Source organism: Microcaecilia unicolor, chromosome 3 (genome assembly GCF_901765095.1).
Source record: "Microcaecilia unicolor chromosome 3, aMicUni1.1, whole genome shotgun sequence".
Classification (NCBI taxonomy): domain Eukaryota; kingdom Metazoa; phylum Chordata; class Amphibia; order Gymnophiona; family Siphonopidae; genus Microcaecilia; species Microcaecilia unicolor.
The window spans coordinates 28,435,374-28,457,313 of NC_044033.1; the positions used below are offsets into that span (position 1 = coordinate 28,435,374).

At 45.6% G+C, this 21,940-nt stretch overlaps 1 protein-coding gene across 3 annotated transcripts in view; it reads left to right on the forward strand.

The window, feature by feature from the left end:
• The window catches only part of PPM1B (protein phosphatase, Mg2+/Mn2+ dependent 1B), a 146,265-nt gene that overhangs the window by 73,452 nt on the left and 50,873 nt on the right, over window positions 1-21,940 (forward strand). For all 3 annotated transcript variants that reach the window (XM_030195800.1, XM_030195799.1, XM_030195801.1), the window contains exon 4: window positions 4,328-4,439. In XM_030195800.1, the coding sequence (XP_030051660.1) occupies window positions 4,328-4,439 (112 nt within the window). The remainder of the gene's footprint in view (window positions 1-4,327; window positions 4,440-21,940) is intronic.

A 21,940-nucleotide genomic window follows, 5' to 3' on the forward strand; every position in this document is an offset into this window, starting at 1 on the left:
GCCTTCTCCGAGTCCCGTGTTCATCAGTGGCAACCTTCCTTTTGTTCTGAAAAGCGGTTGGGGGGGGGGGGGGGGTCAGGCTTTCCACCCAGTCTATACGTCCTGCTCCTCCTAATGAAGGTTTCCAGGGTCAGTGGCTGCTGGTCAGAGTTATACGAGGAGTGGGCCCGCATCACTGCAGACCAGTGGGTCCTGGAGATCATTCGGGAGGGCTACAAACTGGAGTTTCTCTCCTCTCGCAGATTATTAGAGTCCCCATATGGTGCCCTTTCAAGGAAGTGGGTGGTTTGCAGCCCTCTAAAGAGTCTCTTGTGTCTTGGAGCAGTGGTCACAGTGCCTCCTGAAGAGGAGGGCCAGGACAGGTATTCGATCTATTTCATTCCATCCTATCCTGGACCTTAAGCAAGTGAACGAGGCTCTGCGAGTATATTTCTGGATGGAAATTCTTTGCTCGATAGTGGCCTTGGTTCTGCTGGGGGAGTTTCTGACCACTCTGGACCTCATGGAGATATACTTTCACATCTCCATTTGACCTCCATGTTATTGTTTTCTTCGTTTTGAGATTCTGGGAAAGCATTTTCAGTTGGGGGTCTTATTTGGTTTTTCCACGGCTCCCAGAACCTTCTCCAAGGGTGATGGCGGCGGCTTTCCTTTGCGTCGAGGAATCAGGCCAGCCTGGAAGTGACCAGTGAGGTGGTGTCTCTTAGTTGGGTGATCAGTCTTTCCAAGATTCAGCTGACTCCCTCTGTCCCTGGAATATCTCGGGGTTCATTTCGATGCGCAAGCCGGCAGTGTGTTTCTTTCTGTCTCCCAAGATTTTGAAGTTGCAGTAGCAGATTGGGCGCGTGTTGAACCCAGTTTACCCCAGGGCATGTGATTATATGTAGGTTCTGGGCTCGATGGCAACAACTCTGGAGGTGGTGCCATGGGCTCAGGCTTATATGAGGCCTTTTCAGTCTTCCCTTCTTTCCCACTGGTCTCCAGTTCATTAGTCATACAACTTCCATCTCCTGTGGACTCGCCAGGTGCAGAGCAGCTTGTCCTGGTGGCTGAGGGCTCCCAGTCTGCAGAGGGGTCTGTTGGTGACACCTGACTGGATCACTGTCATGACAAGACACCAGTCTTTCGGGCTGGGGCACCCAGTGTCTTCACCTCTCAGCCCAGGGTTGGTGGTCCTTGACAGAGGCTTCCTGGGGTCGATCAGTTGCCTGGAGTTATGTGCGATTAGCTTGGCCCTGCTCGCCTTTGCCCCAGTGTTGCCTCATTGACCAGTCTGGGTTCTCTTGGACACTGCAGCCATGGTGTTATGTGAAGGGGGGGAGGGGGGCACAGAGTATGGCCCTGGCCTTGGAGGCTCATCTCCTTTTGCTGGATTGCACGTCACTTTCGGGTGCTTTCGGTAGCGCACATTGCAGGGAGTTTGAATGTGCAGGCAAATTTTCTCAGTAGGATGACATTAGATCCAGCAGAATGGGAGCTCTGTGGCCAGGCATTTTTAATCATTTCATTGACCTGTGAAGTTCCCTTCATGGACCTCATGGCAGTGAGGTACAACACCAGGGTTCCCCCACTTTTTCAGTCTCTGATGGGAGTTCAGCTCCCTGGGTCTGGATGTCTTCCTTTATCTTTGGCCGCAGGATGAGCTTCTGGATTTTCCCTCATTTGCTGATGATAGACTGGGCCCTTCATTACATTGCCATCCACCTGAACAGAGTGGTTCTGTTGGCTCCAGATTAGCCCAGGAGGCCGTGGTATGCAGACTGTGTTAGTCTTCTGGTGACTGAGCCACTCGTTTTGCAGATGGAGCCACTGGAAAATCCTTCTCGCTTTGGCCTTGCTATTAACGGTCACGGATGAGGCGTAAAGGTTATCAAGAGGATGTGATTTCGACTCTCCTGTAGACTAGGAAGCGTTCAACCTCTATGGCCTATGCCTGAATATGGAAAGTGTTTGAGGCCTGGTGTCAGGTCGATCTTGCCCTTTGTCTTCTATCCTTTGGGATGGCTTTAAGCAGGGTCTGGCCTTGAACTCCTTGAAGGTTCAGGTGGTGACTTTATCCTGCTATGGGGCAGGGTGGGTGGCTTATCCATTGCTGTTCACCCGGATGTTGCTTGCTTCCTATGGGAGGGGGGTCAATTGACTGCAGCCTCCATTCCAGCCTGTCTGACCTCTGTGGAATCTTGGTCTTGTGCTGAAAGCTCTACAAAGGGCTCCCTTTGAGCCCTTGTCTGGTGTGTCGATAAAAAAAAATCTCACCCTTAAGGCGGTTGTCTTGATGGCTATTGCCTTGACACTGAGGGTGTCTGAGCTTCAGGTTCGCTCTTGTAGGGAATCCTTTCTGACTTTTCATGAGGATGGTGTTTCTGTCTATATGGTGCCTTCCTTTCTTCCGAAGGTGGTCTCGTCCTTCCATCTGAATCAGGCTATTGTGTTGTCTTCCGTCCACAAGAAGGATTTTGGGTGTGACGTTTTGGGCCTTCGGCTCCTGGATGTGCATCGGGTGCTCCTTCGCTACTTGGAGCTAATAAATGACTTCAGGCACTCTGATCATCTTGTGGTTCTTTTTGCCAGTCTCAGGAAGGGTCTTGCTTTCAAAGCTACCATTGCTCGGTGAGTTAAGGAAGCCATTTTGTCCACTTATCTGCTATCTGGCAGTACGCTTCCTCCGGTCCTTTGAGGGGATGACTACTTCCTTTGCAGAGTTACAGGCTGTCCCTTTGGCAGACATTTGTAGATCAGCCACCTGAGCTTCCATTGCTACTTTTGCCAGACATTACAGACTAGATGTTGTGGCTAGGGCGCCTGTGTCCTTTTGGGTCCACCGTTCACTGCGTGGATTGCTTCGGTACATCCTGCAAGTCCTGGATGGATCTGTGCTAAGCTAAAGAAAAAGAAATTAGTTCTTACCTGCTAGTTTTCTTTCCTTTAGTAGCAACCGATCGATCCAGGAGCCCTCCCTTGTCTGTTTTGCTTGTTTTCCTTTGAGGTGAAGTCTGCTCTCCTGATGTTCCTTGCGATCAATGGTTTGTACAGGTTGAAGCTTGTTACCTCTCAGTTTTCGGCTAGTAGAGGAAGGAGGCTTTTCTGGCTGGCTTGTTCTTCTGTCTTTGGACTGCTTTGATAGCAGAATGCTGAGTTGGTTCTTGGGTTGGCTGTTAAGGCACTGGGAAACTTGGTGCCCTCTATCTCCACCTGCTGGCAGACAGGCATAACCCTCAAGTCTTAGATTGATCTGTTGCTTCTAAAGGAAAGAAATTGAGCAGGTAAGAACTAATTTCTCAATCTCTGTCCGGCACGATTCCCCCCCCCCCCCCCCCCCCCCCCCCCCCCCCCCCCCCCCCCCCCCCAGCATCTCTAAGGAAGGGCTTCCCATCACAGCCATGGAACTCCTTTTGACTTGTCAGCTGACCCCTGCTGTAGGCATCCTCTTATTCGAACTGGCCTTGAGTACTTTTCTCTTCTCCCCTTTTTAAAATTTATTTTATTGTTTTGGATGATAAAACCTTATGCCACTGAGTTGGTCAGAGCTCATTGGGTAAAACACAGGTAGGTGGAGGGAAGGGGGGGGGGGGTGAGAATAACTAAGGGAGGGAAATGGTGGACACTAGCTCCTCTACTCCTAGTTACCACCTCACCCCAGCAGCAGCCCCTGTGAGGATCTCACTACCTTATGCGTGCCAACCCCCAGAAGAGACACCTGTATGTCTGAGTCCTTGCCCCAGGGTCTATAGTCTGCTCAAATAGGGCAAGATTCTTGTTAAACCATTGACCACAAACCTAACCTGCATTATAGGGAGCCAAGCCACCCTGCAGTCTTCCTGCACTAGTCGACACTGCTACCTTCAACTGCAGGCAGTGGATACTGCAAAGTTACAAGCTGCACTAGGTGTTTAAATTGGTGATGTCACTGAAAGTCAGTGTTCTGCATGTGAAATAGCAAAACCCACTTATCTGGACTGATCTAGCAGGATAAATAAGGAAGTATAATTTTTGAATTTGATTATATTTCTCTAAGCATCTTGAAGTAAAATAAAATTCAAAAACAGAATTATACAAAATAAAATTAATAAACCAACATTAATACTGCAACTCAGTTCATGCAGTTTAGTTCCATGTGTATGATTCTGAACAGTTCTAGCTGGTTATTTCGTGGAACTTGAGCTTGTTTGACATTACTGCATATAATTTATTATTTCATGTAATTGTATTTTTAGTATGTTAGACCAGTTTTGCTTCTGTTTATTGGATCAGTCAGGTGGAACACTGTTTTTGAAGGCTTTATTATTTTACTACATAGTTAAATTTACTAACATATGTTTTGCACTAGAAATTATGGAAAATTCTGGTGAAGAAGGAATGCCGGATCTTGCTCATGTAATGCGTATTTTATCTGCGGAGAATATCCCAAATTTACCACCTGGGGGAGGCCTAGCTAGCAAGTAAGTATCATAAAAACAAAAGAATCGGATGGCCACATTAAAAACAACAAACAATTAATACATATATATTCAATTTTAAGCAGAGCCACATGTTATGCATGAATTATGGTGATTTAGCTCTCCTTTTTACAAAGCCACACTAGTGATTCCCACATGAAAAATGCAATGAAGCCCATAGAAATTGAGTGGGCTTGGTCATATTTGCTGTGCCAGAATCACGCGCAAATGGTGGGCTTTTTCTTTTTGGGGAGGGGGGGGGGGGGAGGATTAATGGTCCAGGAATGGGCTTTGAGTTATCTTGAAGATCTCCTTCTCCAGGAGTTGGAATTAAAATGCTGCTAAGCTCAGGAGTGGTGGAGGAGGAGAATTATTCTTAGAGGACAGGCAGACTAATATTCTCACATGTGAGTAACGTAGCCCGCGTTGTCCCAGTCTGGAGCATATAACATTCACAGGGTCGAGGCCCTTCCCTTCCACCGTGGAGCGGAGGTTAAGCCCACTGTTTTTCCCTGCCAGTCCAGCGCTTGCGGCAGTAGTGCTATAGAAATAAGTAGTAGTTGTAGGGTACTGGGCTGCTCCTTTCATGGGGTCCTCAGGGCCCTCCTCGCTACTGGAGCGACCGCCCATGCTCTCTGCATCGCTGTCCCGGTCCAAGTGGCAGCTGCGGCCACCATTGAGTCTTTCCTTTTCTTTTGAACGTTCCCAGTCACTTCAGTGCAGTTTCCAATGTTTTTGGACTGGGGTTTTTTTTTTTTTTGGAAGGGGGGGGGGGGGGCACTGCATCTGCATTGAGGTTGGTGGTGACGTCGGTGGTTGCGTCAACTTGTGGAACTTCAGCATCCTCCTCATCGGTACCGAGCATCATGGATGCTGATGTTAGTAGAAGTATTGCCATCAATCTCCCTCAATACATGGTTCTGGAGACTCCGGGGTACCAAGGCATCAACACCGGCAGCATATCCAGCAGCTGCCCTTATGTGGGTCTCTGATTATCAGGGCCAGATTCCTTGCTCCCTGAGCTGCTGGTGGATGGAGTGCATCAGCATCGAGGGTGCTTGCACCTGCCATGCTCCTCCAGTCATCCCTTCACAGGTTTTGGCCTGAGGTGAGGCCTAAGATGCCGGTGCTGCATGTGGCACTGGTTTTCGACACCTGTGTCAGTGTCGATACAGGGAGTTCAATCAGTCAAGACTGCGGCCCACTCCTTGGCGCCCCTCTCGGCGTCATAGTTCAGACATCCTCAGTATCGACTTGTCTCTCTTACCGATGCCTCGATTTTCCAGTTGTCGTTGATGTGGGCACATCAGGTCTTGCTGCTTGAGCTTCTGGCTGGAGAGTGCTGATTGCGCCTATCATGCCTCTCGACTCAGTCGTGCGTGGCCCTTAGTCTGCAGTGAGGCCTCAGACATCGGTGTTGCATACAGCATTGGCATCAACAGATGCCCTCCCAGGATACAGCTCTCCAACTTCACTTTTTGGAATTCTGAGAGGTCTTCAACACACTTAAATTTTCAGTGTGAGGCTGAGCCATTTTGTACTCGTTCCCACAACCATTCAGGTTGCCATGTGCTATCCTGACAAGCAAGGGAGCACCTGACTACACCTTCTGTCAGAGGGCCATCCAGATAGAGCAGGGGCTGTCTGTTTGAGACTGCTTTTCAGAGCCACTCATGTTGCAACCACATCCAACAACCTGATCATCAGAATCTGCAAAGCCATTAATCCACATGAGTGCTTTTTCAAATGGGTGTTATCTGCATTATATTCTAACTGTGCAACACCCCTTTGTTGCATTTCTTGACAAATCATGCCTGTCATGCCATTCCTCAGTTCTGTTCTAGGCTGTAGACCGACAACAACCTACCATTGGTTTCCCTCCTCCTTCCTTGTTGTCTTCTGTATTCATATACTCTCATCTCTCTCATAGGGAGACTTCTACTGCTGCGAAGGCAGGACTGCAAATCCAGGATTCTAGGCATTCTTACTGGGCCCGACATGTCTAGTTTCCTCTACTACTGCACTCTCCGAGGATCGTAAAACTTAGAATATTTTCCAACCGTCATCATTCAGAATGAGAGTTCTACATTCCCTCCTCCAGTCTCTAGACCTCATGGACTTGGATGTTAAGGCTTCGCATAAGCTTCTTTGTGTCTTGAGGGTGTCTCCTTAGTCTTGCTGTTTTTCTGAAAAACTTCCACTAAGGGGTGATCCTTTTTATAGTAATGGATGTATGTCGGTTACAGTGCGGCGAAGGGAGGGGCCTATACCTTTCTCTTTTTTTTTTTTTTTTTTCTTATCCAGCACAACCCTATGCACATACCTTCTGTTTTTCGGAGTTTTGTCTGCAACCTTACTCGGGTGAGTTCACCACTGTACCACTGTATATTCAGTGCTTCTCATCACGTGGGGGATATTCCCATCTCTTGGTTTTTGTCACACTGGTACGGGACCACAACGTCTTTCTAACCGATTTTTACTCTCAGCTCCTTTTGAGCTGTTTGTTTTTCTTGCCTCTTGATGTCCTTGGCCTGGATGGTCTTGTTTCCAGTGTCTTTTTTTCTTCGGCTCGCAGGGTCAGTGAGCTTCAGGCCCTGGTGGCAGTTCCACCTTACCCTGATTTTCATCACTATAGAGTATTTCTCCGCATGCAACCTCAAATCCTGTGGGTTGTGCGGGGGTTTTTAATTTCTATTGGGTGTCTGTCTGTCATGTCATTTCCTGCGGTCTCATGCCCCTAGCGAGCGTGCACTGCACAGCTTGAACTGCAGGTGAGTTTTTTGTCTTTTTGCATGTACTGGTCTAAGAACCAAAGGAAGTTTTTTTCCAAATTTATTTTTGTTTCCTTTCATCCTGACTGGATATAGTTGGCTACCAACTTATTTTCTTCTACTTAAGCCCAGGCTGGGCTGCCCAGGAGGTTTCTCTATGTCTGAGCTCTGGCTCCGTTAGTCTCTGTTGGGAGCTTATGTTTTATTTATTTGTTTATAACATTTGTATCCCACATTTTCCCACCTATTTGTTAGACTGTTAACGAAGAACAAAGTTTTTATTTCACACATTCACATCTCTTTACTGCTACAGGTGCATTCTTTCAGCACCATGCCTGGCATAAGTTGATTTCAATAGATGGTACTGTAGAGTTAGTTTGGGTTTTAGAATCCAACTTCACCCGCCTAGGCCCATTTTTATTTTATCCCAGGCTACACTTTTGGCGATTTGCATCTGGATTCAGGTTTATCTATGTTGTGACCTCGCCATGGCAAGATATACTTTGGGGCTCATTTTCAAAGCACTTAGCCTTACAAAGTTCCATAGTAACCTATGGAACTTTGTAAGGCTAAGTGCTTTGAAAATACGCCTCTTTGTAATTAACTGTGGATTTCAGTGAGCCTGGTAGCTAGAGATTCCCCACATGTGAGAATATTAACCTGCTTGTCCTCAGAGAAAGCAAAGATACTTACTTTGTAGCAGGTATTCTCCGAAGATGGGCTATATATTCTCATATACCTTCCCATCTCCCCTTGGAGTTGTTTCTGTTTCATAGTAAAGTATGCTATAGTATAAAACTGTTGGTCACTTGCTCTCACGGTGGGCAGGAAGGCACTCGCGCATGAGCGATGGAGCACAACTTTGCTCTTCAAAGAGCTCTGTGAAAGCTTGTTACAAGCTCCGGACCAGGGCAACGCAGGCTGCGTTACCCACATGTGAGAATATATAGCCTGCTGTCCTCGGAGAATACCTGCCATATGACTGAAAGCCCTTATTCAGTAATTAGATTATATCTTTATTAGTACAGCAACCATTCAGAGCTCAAATTAAAGGTAATTTTGCACTAGAGAGTTGCATGGGCACAGAAATGCAACTCATCCCTGCCAGAATCTAACCCGTCCCTGTGAGTGATCTCCGTCCCCGCCCGGCCCTGTGAGTGATCTCCTTCTTCCCCGCCTGTCCCCATAACAAAGGAAGTATGTATTTCTGAATGCTAATTTAGTCTTTTTTGAGTTTTAATGAAAATACAAAATGCAAACATCCACCAAGTAAGAGGACACAAACCAGTCAGGAATATTTGTCAGTTATTTCTTTAGTCCATTCAGAAACAGAAGTCCATCAACAGTGTGTGGCCCTAGCTGTGATCGTCTATCCTCAAGAACATGCCCAGCTGATGAAAACAACCATTTGGATGATGTGCTGTCAGCAGGCACTCCAAGGACTCGTCTGGCAACTCTAGAAAGATTTTTCCACTTAGTTGTTTTTGACTTCCAGTAAGACAAGATGTCATCAGTAATTCCATCAGTGGTAGTCGTGTATGCATCCACCTGAGAAAAAGCAGATGGTATCATTTTGAATGTGATTGTGAAGGCATATTTTGCAAGTACAGTAGTATTGTCATTACAAATAGAACATATTGAAATAGCTAACAAAAGAAAATATATACATACCTCAGATATATTTGAAGATGAAGAAGAATAGAGATCTCCCAAGAAATTTTCCTCTAGTTTCATCTTTTTATTGGGTTGCCGCAAGACAGACGAGTCATCTGGAAGTGGAATGTCTGCTGCTGGCAGTCTATCCACCATCTCTTTCAAGCTGGACAGTGCCTGTGCATATTCAATTGGTGCTAATGTTCCAAAGTTGTTAAAACGTGGATCCAGCAAAGCAGCGGTACAATGCAAACGATGAATTGTGAAGTATTTATTCAGCATGTTAAGTAGATGTTTTTTTAGTTGTGAGATGATGGTACTGTCAGAAGCCTTTTGAGTGCAATGTTTTTGAAGCTTTATTTTGGTAGGTAACACCAGATGCAATGAAGGGCTTTTGTCAGTAGAGAGGCATTTTGTGGCCACTTCAGCTGGATCCAAAACTTGAATGACATCAGCCAATAAATCTTCATTGATATGAGCCAGCTGACGAAAAGAAATTTCTATTAAAACCTGGCTCAGCACTCAGAGTATGGAGATCTGAAAAATTTGTTGCCACTGATTTCAGTGTTAACAGCATACTGTTCCATCGTGTTACCACACATTGTTTAAGTGTTGTTACTAGCTGATTGTTAATTTTTGTTCTTTTTGCCAATGTCACTAGTTCTTTCGAAGTGTCAATGTTGGGCAACCTCAGGTGGCAAACCAGTGCCATATGAACTTGTCTGCTGTTGTAGTCCATGTGACAAAACAAGATTTAGATTGACATGAACATCCAAGCCACATGTTTTCTCCAAACGCATCCTTCATATTATTGGCATTGTCCATAGTGAACACATTGTCTTGACGTTGAACACAAAACTCGTCCAGAATCGACTTCACTGTCAGTTTTATATTTTCTGAGGTATGATTTTCGTCCAGTAATCGAGTAACCAAGATACACTATTCAGTTTGCCAGTTATCAATATACTGTAATGTCACACTTACGTAGCTGTGGTTGCTTTGTTTGTGTGTCCAGAGGTCAGTTGTCACACCAAAATGTGGCATCAAAGTTAGCTTGTCGATGTGTGATCTTCTCTTTCTCAACACCATCAAGATGACGAGACACAGTTGACCCACAGGGCATTACTTGGTCCAGGTCAACGTTCCCATATTTAGCACCAGTGGAGATGAGCTTTGATGCTAAATTCCTGAATCAGTCTCCTTCAACAATAGAAAAAGGCCTCACATCTGTTGCACACATGGTGACCACAATGTCTGCCACTTCAGATTTGATGTTTGCAGGTACTTTGTTAGTATTACTTGATAGAAAAAAGCCTGGTATAGCTGTAATCTTTGTTGCTGGCATACGGTTTGCACAGTAGTCCTTGTGAGCTCCAAGAGAGAACTGTCTTGCATCTCGAACGGAGCACAAAAGGCAGTTCTTTGGCATCGATCAATACCGATTTAAAGAGATTCCATACATCACCCTTGCCCTTATTTTTTTGTATATGAAACACAGTCGCTGTTTGAATCAATAAGTATTTGAATGTTGGCTTTCTTTTCTGTTGCCATACCTACCGAGTGACAGCCTCTATAAAACAATACAACACAGAAGAAATAAAAATAAAAAATGTATTTACTACTGTACTGAACAAAATGCCATCATGAAAGATCATGGTGGAGGTGTTGGGTTGGGCTTGATGCAGCAGGGCCAGCCTTTTCTCTTTCCATGATCTGAGGGCCAGTGTTGCCATATGGCAAAACATTTTCTAGCCTGACTCATTCCAGAAAGTAGCCCAGCACTTTTGAGACAAAAAAAAGCCTTTGTATTGCTCCATGAGTACTTGAATACTGTGTGCAGTTCTGGTCACCGCATCTCAAAAAAAGATATAGTGGAATTAGAAAAGGTACAGAGAAGGTTGACGAAAATGATAAAGGGGATGGGACAACTTCCCTGTGAAGAAAGGCTGAAACAGCTTGGGCTCTTCAGCTTGGAGAAAAGATGGCTGAGGGGAGATATGATAGAGGTATGTAAAATACTGAGTGGGGTGGACAGTGGGCACGCAATGCAGTTACAAGTAATACATTTAAAACGAATCGGAGAAAATATTTCTTCACTCATTAAACTCTGAAATTTGTTGCCAGAGAGTGTGCTAAAAGCAGTTGTTTAGCGGGTTTTAAAATAGGTTTGGACAGCTTCCTAAATGAAAAGTCCCTAGACCATTATGAAAATCAACTTGGGAAAATCCACAGTTTATTTCTGGGATATGCAGCATAAAATGTACTGTTTTGGGATCTCGCCAGCTACTTGTGACCTGGATTGGCCACTGTTGGAAAGAGGATACTGGGCTTCATAGGAGCCAACTTTTCAAAATCATTGGCGGTGCTAAGCCCAATGGAAATAACCCCCTGAGTCTGTCTCAGTATGGCAACACTTATGTACTTATGTGTACGAATCCAGATCAAGAATAATATACTGAATCTTAGAAAAAGGGCAGTAAATCCATAAAACAAACTAAAGTTTTTTCCATACTAAAATAGAGAGAATTGGTCACCAAACAGCACAATGCCCTCAACAAAAGAAGCAAGTGGGTATGCTTTAGCTGCAGTAAAAACAGCTCACAAACAGCCAGTTCCCACCATGAGAGAAATAAACTGCCTATACATATAAAAAAATAAAAGTAGTCAGCTGAGCTGACTCACCTCTGTGCAGTTCTGTTCTGTGGATGACTGTCACTCACTCAGTCACTAGTACTTATTGCCCCTTCTGGTCTGATTCTGGTCACAGTACCACAGCTGCTGAACTCCTGCTGCCTTCCAGTTCTTTCTTCAGTGCCACAGTTGCTCCGTCCTGCTGCCTCCCTCTCTCTCCTCTGTGCCACAGCTGATCTGCTCCTGCTACCTCTGAGAGGAGTCCTCTCCTCCTGCTCAGCTTGTGCCTAGTGCTGCGTCTCTTCTCCCTGCCACAGCAGCTCCTGCTGCCTCTGAGAGGAGTCCACCTCCTCTCCTCCTGCAGTGCTCATGCTGCTGCTGTCCTCCTCTCTCTGTCCTCTCCTCCTACAGTACTGCTGCTGTGCTGCCCATGTGCTTCCTCCTCTGAGATGATTGATTGAGTCTGACTCGTCTGACCTCACTGCCTTTATTCACTGGTAGCGGACCTGGCTGGAGCCTGCTGTTCTCACTCAGCAGTATGACATCATTTCCTTTGAGTCTTACCCTGGCATGCAATTAATTAGAGACGAGAGAATTTTAAATTAACGGTCCAACTTTAAAGTTGGATGGAAAGGAGAAAAGAAACCCAAATCTTACATGCACAGCGCATACTGGAGGAGTGGCCTAGTGGTTAGGGTGGTGGACTTTGGTCCTGGGGAACTGAGGAACTGAGTTCAATTCCCACTTCAGGCACAGGCAGCTCCTTGTGACTCTGGGCAAGTCACTTATCCCTCCATTGCCCCATGTAAGCTGCATTGAGCCTGCCATGAGTGGGAAAGCGTGGGGTACAAATGTAACAAAAAAAAAAAAAAATTAAAATTCAAGTAAAATCAGTTACATGCAGGCAGCACAATCGGCAGGAAATTCTAGAGAGAACAGGTTCAGAATCGGATAAATATTCAGGCTTTACAGTTAGTGCCAGTGTTAGTGTATGATACTGAGGTCTGACTGACAGAAGTGCCTGGAGGACTCCTTACAACTTGGGCAAATCTCCTGCACGTGTTGAACTTGAGTTGTGACAGAGAGAGACCCGGGTGAAAACGTGCAAGTGCTCGTCAAGGACGTTCTTTTTTTTTTTTTGAGATTATGCATGAAGGACGTCTAAGTGATTTGGCCGTCCATGCGACGCAGTTGAGGACGCCCAAAATGTGGATGTTTCTCTGAGAAGGACATCCACACATTCGCTATGCCTGACACCCCCCTTGAAATTTGGCTGTCCCTGCGATGGAGCAGTTGAGGACGTCCATCGTCCGATTTAAAGAGGGGCGTCCTTCTCTTCCCACTGGTCTCCTTTGATCTTTGTTCACAGCAGCCCCAGCCAGGCATTAACAAGAGGTGCAGAAGACCTCTGATAGTAAGACGATAAAGTTTCCACCATTCTCCTGCTCTGAGTGACGCGACATTGAAGGAGAGCTTGGTGTCTCCGCCCACTAAAAGAAGTAGTAGCCAATGAGCTTCTCCGCATGGTGCACACACACTTCCTCCCAAGTGGCGATTGGTGAACCAGCAGCATGATCACAATGATGATGGAAGTACGTTGTTGAGATGGGGGCACAGATTGACAGAAAAGCAGCGGGCTCTCGAACAAAGGTATGTGTGTGTCCCCACGGGAATCCCACCAGAACCTCCTTCATCCCCAAGGGAATCCCACATGCATATTTCCGTCCCCGCAGCACTCCCGCTGACCCTGAGGGAATTCCTGTGGACACTGTGGTATCCCCGTAAACCCCGTTATTTATTTATTTATTTATTGCATTTGTATCCCACATTTTCCCACCCATTTGCAGGCTCAATGTGGCTTACATAGTGTTATAGTTTTGCCATTCAAGGATATTAGATATGATTAGTGATGTAAAAGTGTTAAATAGGGAAAAGGTTTAGGTGGATAAGTGGATAAATAAAAATGTTAAAGAAATTAGACTGTCGTTGCTGGGCGAGTTGGCAAGGTGATTTAGTAAGTTATGGGTTTTCTTTGTGAACCTTGTTGAAAATTTAGTAAGGTTATGGGTTTTCATTGTAAGCCTTGTTGAAGAGATGTGTCTTCAGAGATTTTCGAAAGTTGGTTATTTCTTCGATGGTTTTCAAGGTAGTAGGTAGTGCATTCCACAACTGCGTGCTCATGTAAGAGAAGGTACATCAGCTTGTATTTTAGTCCTTTGCAGTTGGGGAAGTGTAGATTCAGAAATTTGCGCGATGATCTTTTGGCATTTCTGGGCGGTAAGTTCCTGTGCAGATTTGCAGACTTCTATTTTGTACTTTTCTAATGTTTTGTATAGGTACAAATTAATTTAAAATTTCTTTGGTTAGGTTCAGATCAAGACAAATGATTATATCCAAGTTTATAATTGATGGAAATGAATTTGTATTAGAACTTCAGTGTAAAAGTTTAGGAGTTGAACTAGATAACTTGTTTACAATGCAACCGTATGTCTCGATTTTGAGAAAAACTTACTGTACCTTAAAACTTAGAACTGTTAAGAAATATTTTGTACCTGACACTTTTAGATTTTGTTCAGGCATTAGTGCTGGCTAGATTTGAGTATTGTAATTTGGCTCTAGCTGGTTGTTCTATGAGACTTAGATCGACTGCAAGTTATGCAAAATATGGCAGTTACCATTGAGTATTGTAATTTGGCTCTAGTTGGTTGTTCTATGAGACTTAGATTGACTGCAAGTTATGCAAAATATGGCAGTTACCATTGAGTATTGTAATTTGGCTCTAGTTGGTTGTTCTATGAGACTTAGATCGACTGCAAGTTATGCAAAATATGGCAGTTACCATAATTTATGGTCTAACACATTATGATTGTGAAAGAATACTATCAAACTATATTGCCAATTAAAGAACGTATTAAATTTAAAGAATGTACGATCTTGTCATGAGCAACTGCTTTATTATATGATGGGTCTAGTAACTTTCCTTTTTAGATTTCAGACACAAAATCAGTTCCTTTTACAATTTCCTAGTGTTAATGCATTAAAATCAATTAAACATTTTTCTGCATCACTTACACAGCTTCTTTTTGAAATGCACATAGCTTCTTTTTGGAACTCACTTCCTTTAGTTTTATGATGCTGTTTACATTATCTATTGTTTACAAAGAATTTGAAAACATTTTTGTTTCCACAGACATGCCTGCCTTGCTGTACTTTCTGGACTTGTTTTAATTGTTTATATTGTAATTTCCAGAAAATTGGATCTGGTATTCTTAAGTTTTGTTACCTGCTTTGAATTGATAAGGGATATGGCGGGCTATAAGACGTGTTATAACATAACATACATAATTCTGGTGCTATTTAAAAAAAAAATAGTTTGCTTTCAGATTGGTATACTTTAAAAGTTGTAAATGAATATAACAAACCTCCCTACTCGTCCATATTAGCTGCCTTCCCCCCCACGCCTGCCCGGCCGCATACTTCAACTCACCCTAGGGATAACAGGGACAGGACTGATCCCCAGTCATTCCTACCCCAGTGGCTCCCTCACTGACAACTAGTTGTAGTCTTGTTGTACTAATGCTAGGGTGTTCAAGCTACCATATGAGGTAACCATGGAATGATTTGGGATCGCTCCTTCCCCTGTCACTGCTGGGACCCATCTTCTCTAGCCCCTAGCTCTTCCATTTCATATCTCACTCCTTTCTCAGCCTCCTGTTGCCTTCTGTCTACATTTTCATATGGAGCTATTGCTTTTAGTGACTTCCTGTTCGGTCCCTCTCAACATAGCTGAGGCTTATTTTTACATACTCAGAGACAGTCGCACAGTACCTGAGATTTTGTGTGCCGAGTGGTCATTATCAGTTTAGGGCACTTCTTCGGCTTGACGATGGCCCCTAGAACATTCCCCAAGTTGATGGTTGCAGCATACCTGCCCAAAGAGAATTTGGGTACACCTTTACTTGGATGAGCCAATCAAATTCTGAACATTATTCCTGGAAGGCACAGCCAGTCTCATGGCAAACCATTGATTGAGAGTGAACTTCACCAAGTTACTTGGTTTCCTTACAAGATCTCAAGTTAATATCATTTGCCATGAATGTGGGTGCTACATATCTCATCGGGAGAGGGAAAAACATCTAAAGGTTGAAATTGGTGAGCAAAATGTTTTTGGTTAGCACTAATGTTTAAACATATATTGATAATGAATGAGACTATGCTGCATTTATAATAAAACCACTCTTCAGAATGTACCATATATAACTGCCGTTTGTGATACTAGTGTTTAATCATGAAGGACTATAACCTGTACGGAATGGCAGGTGCAGCTCTGATTGCTGTGTTGGGGTGAACTGGATGAACTGCATGTCTTTATCTGCTGTCATTTACTATGTTACTGTTTTGTGCAACTCAAGCCCCTAGATCTTGGGGCTGTCTACAGGTTCTTGGCTCTATGGCTGCGATTGAGGAGGTAGCTTTGTGCTCAAAAGCTTATGAGGCTGCTCCAATATGATTTGCTATCACATTGGTCCCTGCATCTCAAGGGTTTAGGCTTGGCTTCCTCTCTCTTCATTCCTCATTTCCGTTCAATGTGTTTTGAGGGGTATCCCCCCCCGGACCTATCGAACTGGATGTTAATATTGACTGATGTGAGCCTATTTGGGGGGTGGGGGTAGTGTTGGGGGCTTCATTGCCTGGCTTGGTCAGTAAGGAGCTCTTGTCCAGTCTGAAGTGTTGTGACCTATCAACTGACCTTGGAATAGTTTCTGCTGTTGAGAGGAAAGGCATTGTGGGTGATGCCTGACAGTGCCACAACAGTAGCCTATGTGAACAGAGGGAGCAGTGAAGTGTTGATTGTCTTGGAAACTGGCCAACTTCATGCATGGACAAAGGACTTCCTCAGCAGACATCTTTGGACGAGTGGGAGCTCTTTCTCACAGCCTTTCAGTTGATAGTGGAGCTGTAGGGAACTCCAATATTCAACCTCATGTTGACTCAGCAGAATGTGAATGCCCAGTCACAGGAAGGAGCAGGAGGCAACTGGTCTGGATGCACTGGTGTACCCTTGGCAAAGTCTACATCTTTCCCCCATGGCCATTTGTAGGTTTAATCTTACACAGGATTGGAAGGTATTGATTTCTGGATATTCTAATTGCCCTGGATTTGCCTTAATACCTTGGTATGTGGATCTAGTGTAACTCTAGTTGTGTTGCTTTAAAGACTGGGCTACCTTCGCAAGGTCTGGTGCTCATGGAAGACCAGATCCTCTTTTGAGAGGTAGTGTCTGAAACGAAGAAAGTTTTCAACCTTCATTTCTACTATACTGAAGGTGTGTTTCCTTAGCGTCCCTCCGGACCGGCCCAGAATTTGACTGATGGGTTGTGCATGCCTTCCAGCAGGTGGAAACTGAGAAAACAACTGTGACTCTAGCGAGCCAATAAGAGCCCCTGCCAGCTAGAGAAAGATCCAGTAATCTCAGTCTCCAGCAGTTGGAAGGTGGTGAGTCCTTCAGTCTCAATATTTTCTTTCTATTCTGTAATTTTTTTTCTCTTTGTGGTAAAGGTTCTTTGATTTATTCCTGTTCATCTTTAAAAAAAAAAAAAAAACCAACAACTTGGTTTTCTGAGGCAGAGGCCCATGGGGGTCTCTTAGTGCCTCGGGGGTGTTACATTCGGGAGGCCGAGTCCCTCCCCCATAACCTCCCTGATGATTGCTCATGCTGGCTGCTTTATTTAATAGCTAGCATTCTTTATTTAAAAAAAAATTCTTCAAGCTCTTCACGGGAGGAGCTTTGGAGGTGGGGAGAGGCAGCTACTTAAAAAAAAAAAAGAAAAGTTGGGCTAACCGGTCTGCTGTTTCTAAAGAGAGCCCTGTTTTGGTCTGTGTTTTAAAACAAGCAGGGCAGCTCCTTCGTTCTAATCATGCCTTTTCTTACTGCTTTGTGATCAGCTGTTTAGCGATGTCGGAAAAACTCCGCCGCTGTTCCGTTTGTCAGCGGCAGGGTCTTGGTGCGGGTGGTGTCTGTAAGTACTGCACCGCTGCAGAGGATTTAGTGGTGCAGGAGCCGGGAAATCGTCGGGGGGGGGGGGGGGGGGGGGGTATTCGCGCGTTTCAGCAGCGGGTGAAGTAAGTTTTCCTCATGAATTCGTGGTACAGATGTACCAAGCTTTTCTGCTGCACAAAGCTGCTCCGGTGGACCCTCCAGGAAAAAGATCTCTGGAGGGTGCCTCTTTGGCTAAAAAACGGGTTAGACACCCTGAAGAGGCAGAACAGGATTTTTCTTTTGCTCCTGATCAGGAAATACCATCCTTAGAAGAGGAGGCATGGTTTCCTGAGGAGCAGTTTTCTAAGGAGCTGGAACAGGAAGCAGATGGAGAAGAATCTCTTCCTGTGGGAGAGGATCCTTCGGTGGTAAGGATTTTTCATAAAGATGACCTTCAGGAGCTTATTTCTCAGGTTTCTTCTACTTTGCGTTTGATAACCAGGATATCCAGGTGACCGAGCCTAGAAAGGTGGATTTGCTGGTCAAGGGTATTCGCAGAGCAGGTAAGTCTTTTCCTATGCATCAAGATATTAGGGATATTATTCAGGCTCAGTGGGAGGTTCCTGATTCTGCTTTTAGGCTTGCAAGATCTATGGTCAGACTTTATCCACTTCCTGATTGGGATAAAGATATTTTGCGCCCCCCAGTAGTGGATGCAGTAAGTTTCTGCGGTTACTAAGCAAAACACAGTGCCCGTGGATGGTGGAACAGCGCTTTGAGATACCCAGGATCGCCGTATTAAGGCTTTGCTGAAGAATTCCTTTGATGTGTCTGCTCTGGCAGTGCAGGCAGCAATTTGTGGGTCCTTAGTAGCGAGAGCTTGTTTCCAATAGTCAGGGTTTTGGACTGTTCTTCGGATGATCTTTCAACTATTGATGTTGAAGTGGCAAAGATAGATGGGTTTGGCCTTTTTGGCGGATGCTCTTTACGATTTGTTGCGGTCTTCTTCTAAGTCTATGGCTCTGTCCGTTGCAGCCTGTCGTACTCTGGCTGCGTGGTTGGTTGACGGATGCAGCTTCTAAGTCCAAGCTTAGTAAATTTCCCTTTAGGGGTTCTTTTCTGTTTGGTGAAGAATTAGACAAGTTGGTGCATAGCCTGGGTGAGGCTAAGGTTCCAAGGTTGCTGGAGGATCGTACCAGAGATACTGGCCATGTCAATTTCTCAGGTCGTGGTAGAGGCCGTGATTTTCGTCGGTATCGGCTGGGCAGTGTTTTTCCGGTGCAACGCTCCAGATTTTTTCCAAAGGACTCAGTCCTTTCGAGGAGGTCGAGAAGCAGGGAGTTCCCTTTCTTCCTCCTCCTCCCATCCTCAACAATGAAGGTTTGTGGGCCCAGCCTCTAGTCCAAGTAGGTGCTCGGTTGGCACAGTTTCGAGGGAGGTAGGCCCAGATTTCTTCAGACCAAGTGGGTTCTAGAGGTTATTCAAGATGGGTACGCCTTAGAGTTTGCTCATCCTTTGTCAGATGCTTGCTGTTCTCACATCAAGGCCGGAGCTGTCAGAAGCTCTCCGCATACTTCTAAACCTTTGAGCAATTTGTCCAGTTCCTTTGGCAGAACAGCGTCAGGGCCGTTAATCCATTTACTTTCTGGTACCCAAGAAAGAGGGTTCTGGCCGATTTTAGATCTCAAGGCGGTCAATCGAGCCCTCAAGGTGCCCTCGTTTTGTATGGAGACTTTGCGGTCCGTCATTGTTGCGGTATGCTCGGGAGTTTGTCTCTCGATCTTACAGAAGCCTATTTCCACATTCCTATTCGTCCTGCACATTGTTTCCTGCGTTTTGCAGTGCTGGGTCAGCATTTTCAGTTTTGAGCTCTTCCCTTCGGCTTGCGACTGCTCCTTGTACGTTTACCAAGGTCATGGTAGTTGTAGCTTCGGCTCTCAGAACGGAAGGCATTTTGGTCCATCTTTACTTAGGCGATTGGTTGGTCCGGGCAAAGTCTTACCACAAGAGTGTTCAGGTGACAGCTCGAGTGGTAGAATTCTTACAGTCCCTAGGTTGAGTAGTCAATATGCAGAAGAGCCGTCTTCGGCCTTCAGTCGATAGAGTATTTGGGAGTCCTGTTCGACACAAAGCAGGGTCGTGTGTTTCTTCTGCCTGCCCGTGTCCTCAAGTTGCAGTCTCAGATTCGTCAGTTCTTGCATAATTCAAGGCCGTTGGCAAGGGGACTATTTACAAGTTCTGGGATCCATGGTGGCAACAATCGAGGTGGTGCCCTGGGCCAGGGCTCACATGAGGCCTCTCCAGAGGTCTCTTCTGTCCAGATGGTCGTCCCAAACTGATTCTCTTCATCAAAGATTACCACTTTTCACTCCAAGTGAAGACCAGTCTTCGATGGTGGCTTCGAGAGGCCAATCTGACCAGGTATGCCTCTAGATCAGCCCAGCTGGACTGTGGTGACGACAGATGCCAGTCTCCACGGCTGGGGAGCTCACTGTCAGGGACAGTTCGCTCAGGGTCTCTGGTCTCATCAGGAGACGTTTTTTTTCAATCAACCTGTTAGAGACCAGGGCAATTCGTCTGGCAATTCATCTGGCGCTCCAGAGGTTTCTTCATCTTTTGAGAGGCGGAGCAGTCCGAGTGATGTCAGACAATGCCACAGCGGTAGCATATATCAATCGGCAAGGAGGAACGAGGAGTCTACCATTGGAGCGAGAGGCGTCACTGTTGCTTCAGTGGGCGGAGGTCCATCTGATAGCTCTATCAGCGGCTCACGTAGCAGGGGTCCTATATGTTCAAGCAGATTTTGTCAGTCACTTGCTCGATCCTGGAGAGTGGTCGCTAAGCGAAGTGGCGTTTTGTCAGCTGATCGATCGTTGGGGTTGTCCCAGGATGGATCTCTCTGCCTCTGCCGGCAGTGCAAACCTTCTTCTCTTCAGTCGTCGCAAGGATCCCAAAGCGCAGGGCGTAGACGCTCTTCTTCAGTCCTGGCCAACTGGTCTACTGTACGCTTTTCCTCCATGGCCTCTGGTAGGGAGGCTGGTTCAGAAGGTCGAGACTCAGGGGGCGTCTGATCTTAATAGTACCAAATTGGCCTCGCAGACTGTGGTACGCTGACCTACGGCGTCTTCTGATAGATGTTCCTGTCAGATTTCCTGTCACGCAAGATCTGTTGACACAGGGTCCGGTCGTTCATCTGGATCCGGATCGATTCTGTCTTACGGCTTGGCTTTTGAGAGGGCTAAGCTGACTAAGAGAGGTTTGTCCGCTAAGGTCATTGCTACTATGCTTCACACTCGTCGCCGTTCTACCTCTTTGAATTATGTGCGTACCTGGAAGATTTTTGAGGCGTGGTGTAAGGAGTTTAATCTGTCTCCTTTCCGAGCCTCTGTTCCGCAAGTTTTGGATTTTTTGTAGCAGGGCTATGACAAAGGTCTAGCTTTGGCCTCTCTTAAAGTGCAGATTGCGGCTTTGACATGGCTTTGACATGGAAGATCTCTAGCTAGTCATCCGAATGTAGTGCGTTTTTTGAGGGGGGTTAATCTCCTTCGTCCTCCGTCTCAATGTTCTTTTCCTCGTTGGGATCTGAATTTGGTGCTTTTGGTTCTTGCTAAGCCTCCCTTTGAGCCTTTGTCGTCCTGTATTCTGAAAGACTTGGCTCTGAAGACAGTATTTTTAGTGGCCGTCGCTTCGGCTAGGTGATTTGCAGGCGTTGTCGTATAGATCGCCGTTTTTGGCGTTCTTTTCCGATCGAGTAGTTTTGCGGCCAGTTCCTTCCTTTCTTCCCAAGGTTGCGACTCGTTTTCATGTATCCCAGCCGGTGGTATTACCTGTGTTAGGTTCTTTCTCCGTCTCAGAGGAGCAGCGGCTTTTGAAGTGTTTGGATGTCAAACGGGTGTTGAAATACTATATCAAGTCTACTGTTGGCATTTGACGATCCGATCATTTGTTCTGATCAGAGGTTTATGCAAAGGGTTCATGGCCTCTAAGCCCATTATTTCTCGGTGACTTAAAGAAATGATTGCCTCAGCTTACCTTCTTTCTGGGAAAACTGTTCCAGAGCATGTTAAGGCTCACTCTACAAGAGGTCAGGCAGCCTCTTGGGCAGAGCGTTGTCTGGTGCCTCCGAAGACATTTGTAGGGCAGCGACTTGGTCGTCTTTGCATTCGTTTTCTAAGCACTACCGTTTGGACGTCAGTCGTCGGCAGGTTGCTTTTTGAAAGCATATCTTAATGGCAGGGCTACTAGGGTCCCTCCCATAATTTCACTGCTTTGTTACTTCCTATCAGTCACATACTGGGCCAGTCCGGAGGGAAGCTAAGGAAGGGTAAATAAGGCCTTACCTGCTAATTTGCTTTTCTTTAGTCCCTCCAGACCGGCCCAGATCCCTCCCTTCAGATAATCTGTGTTTTTTCAGAGGTTAAGAAAGATTTCCTTGTTTGGAGCTGTGTTGCTAGTTTTGTAGTTTATTT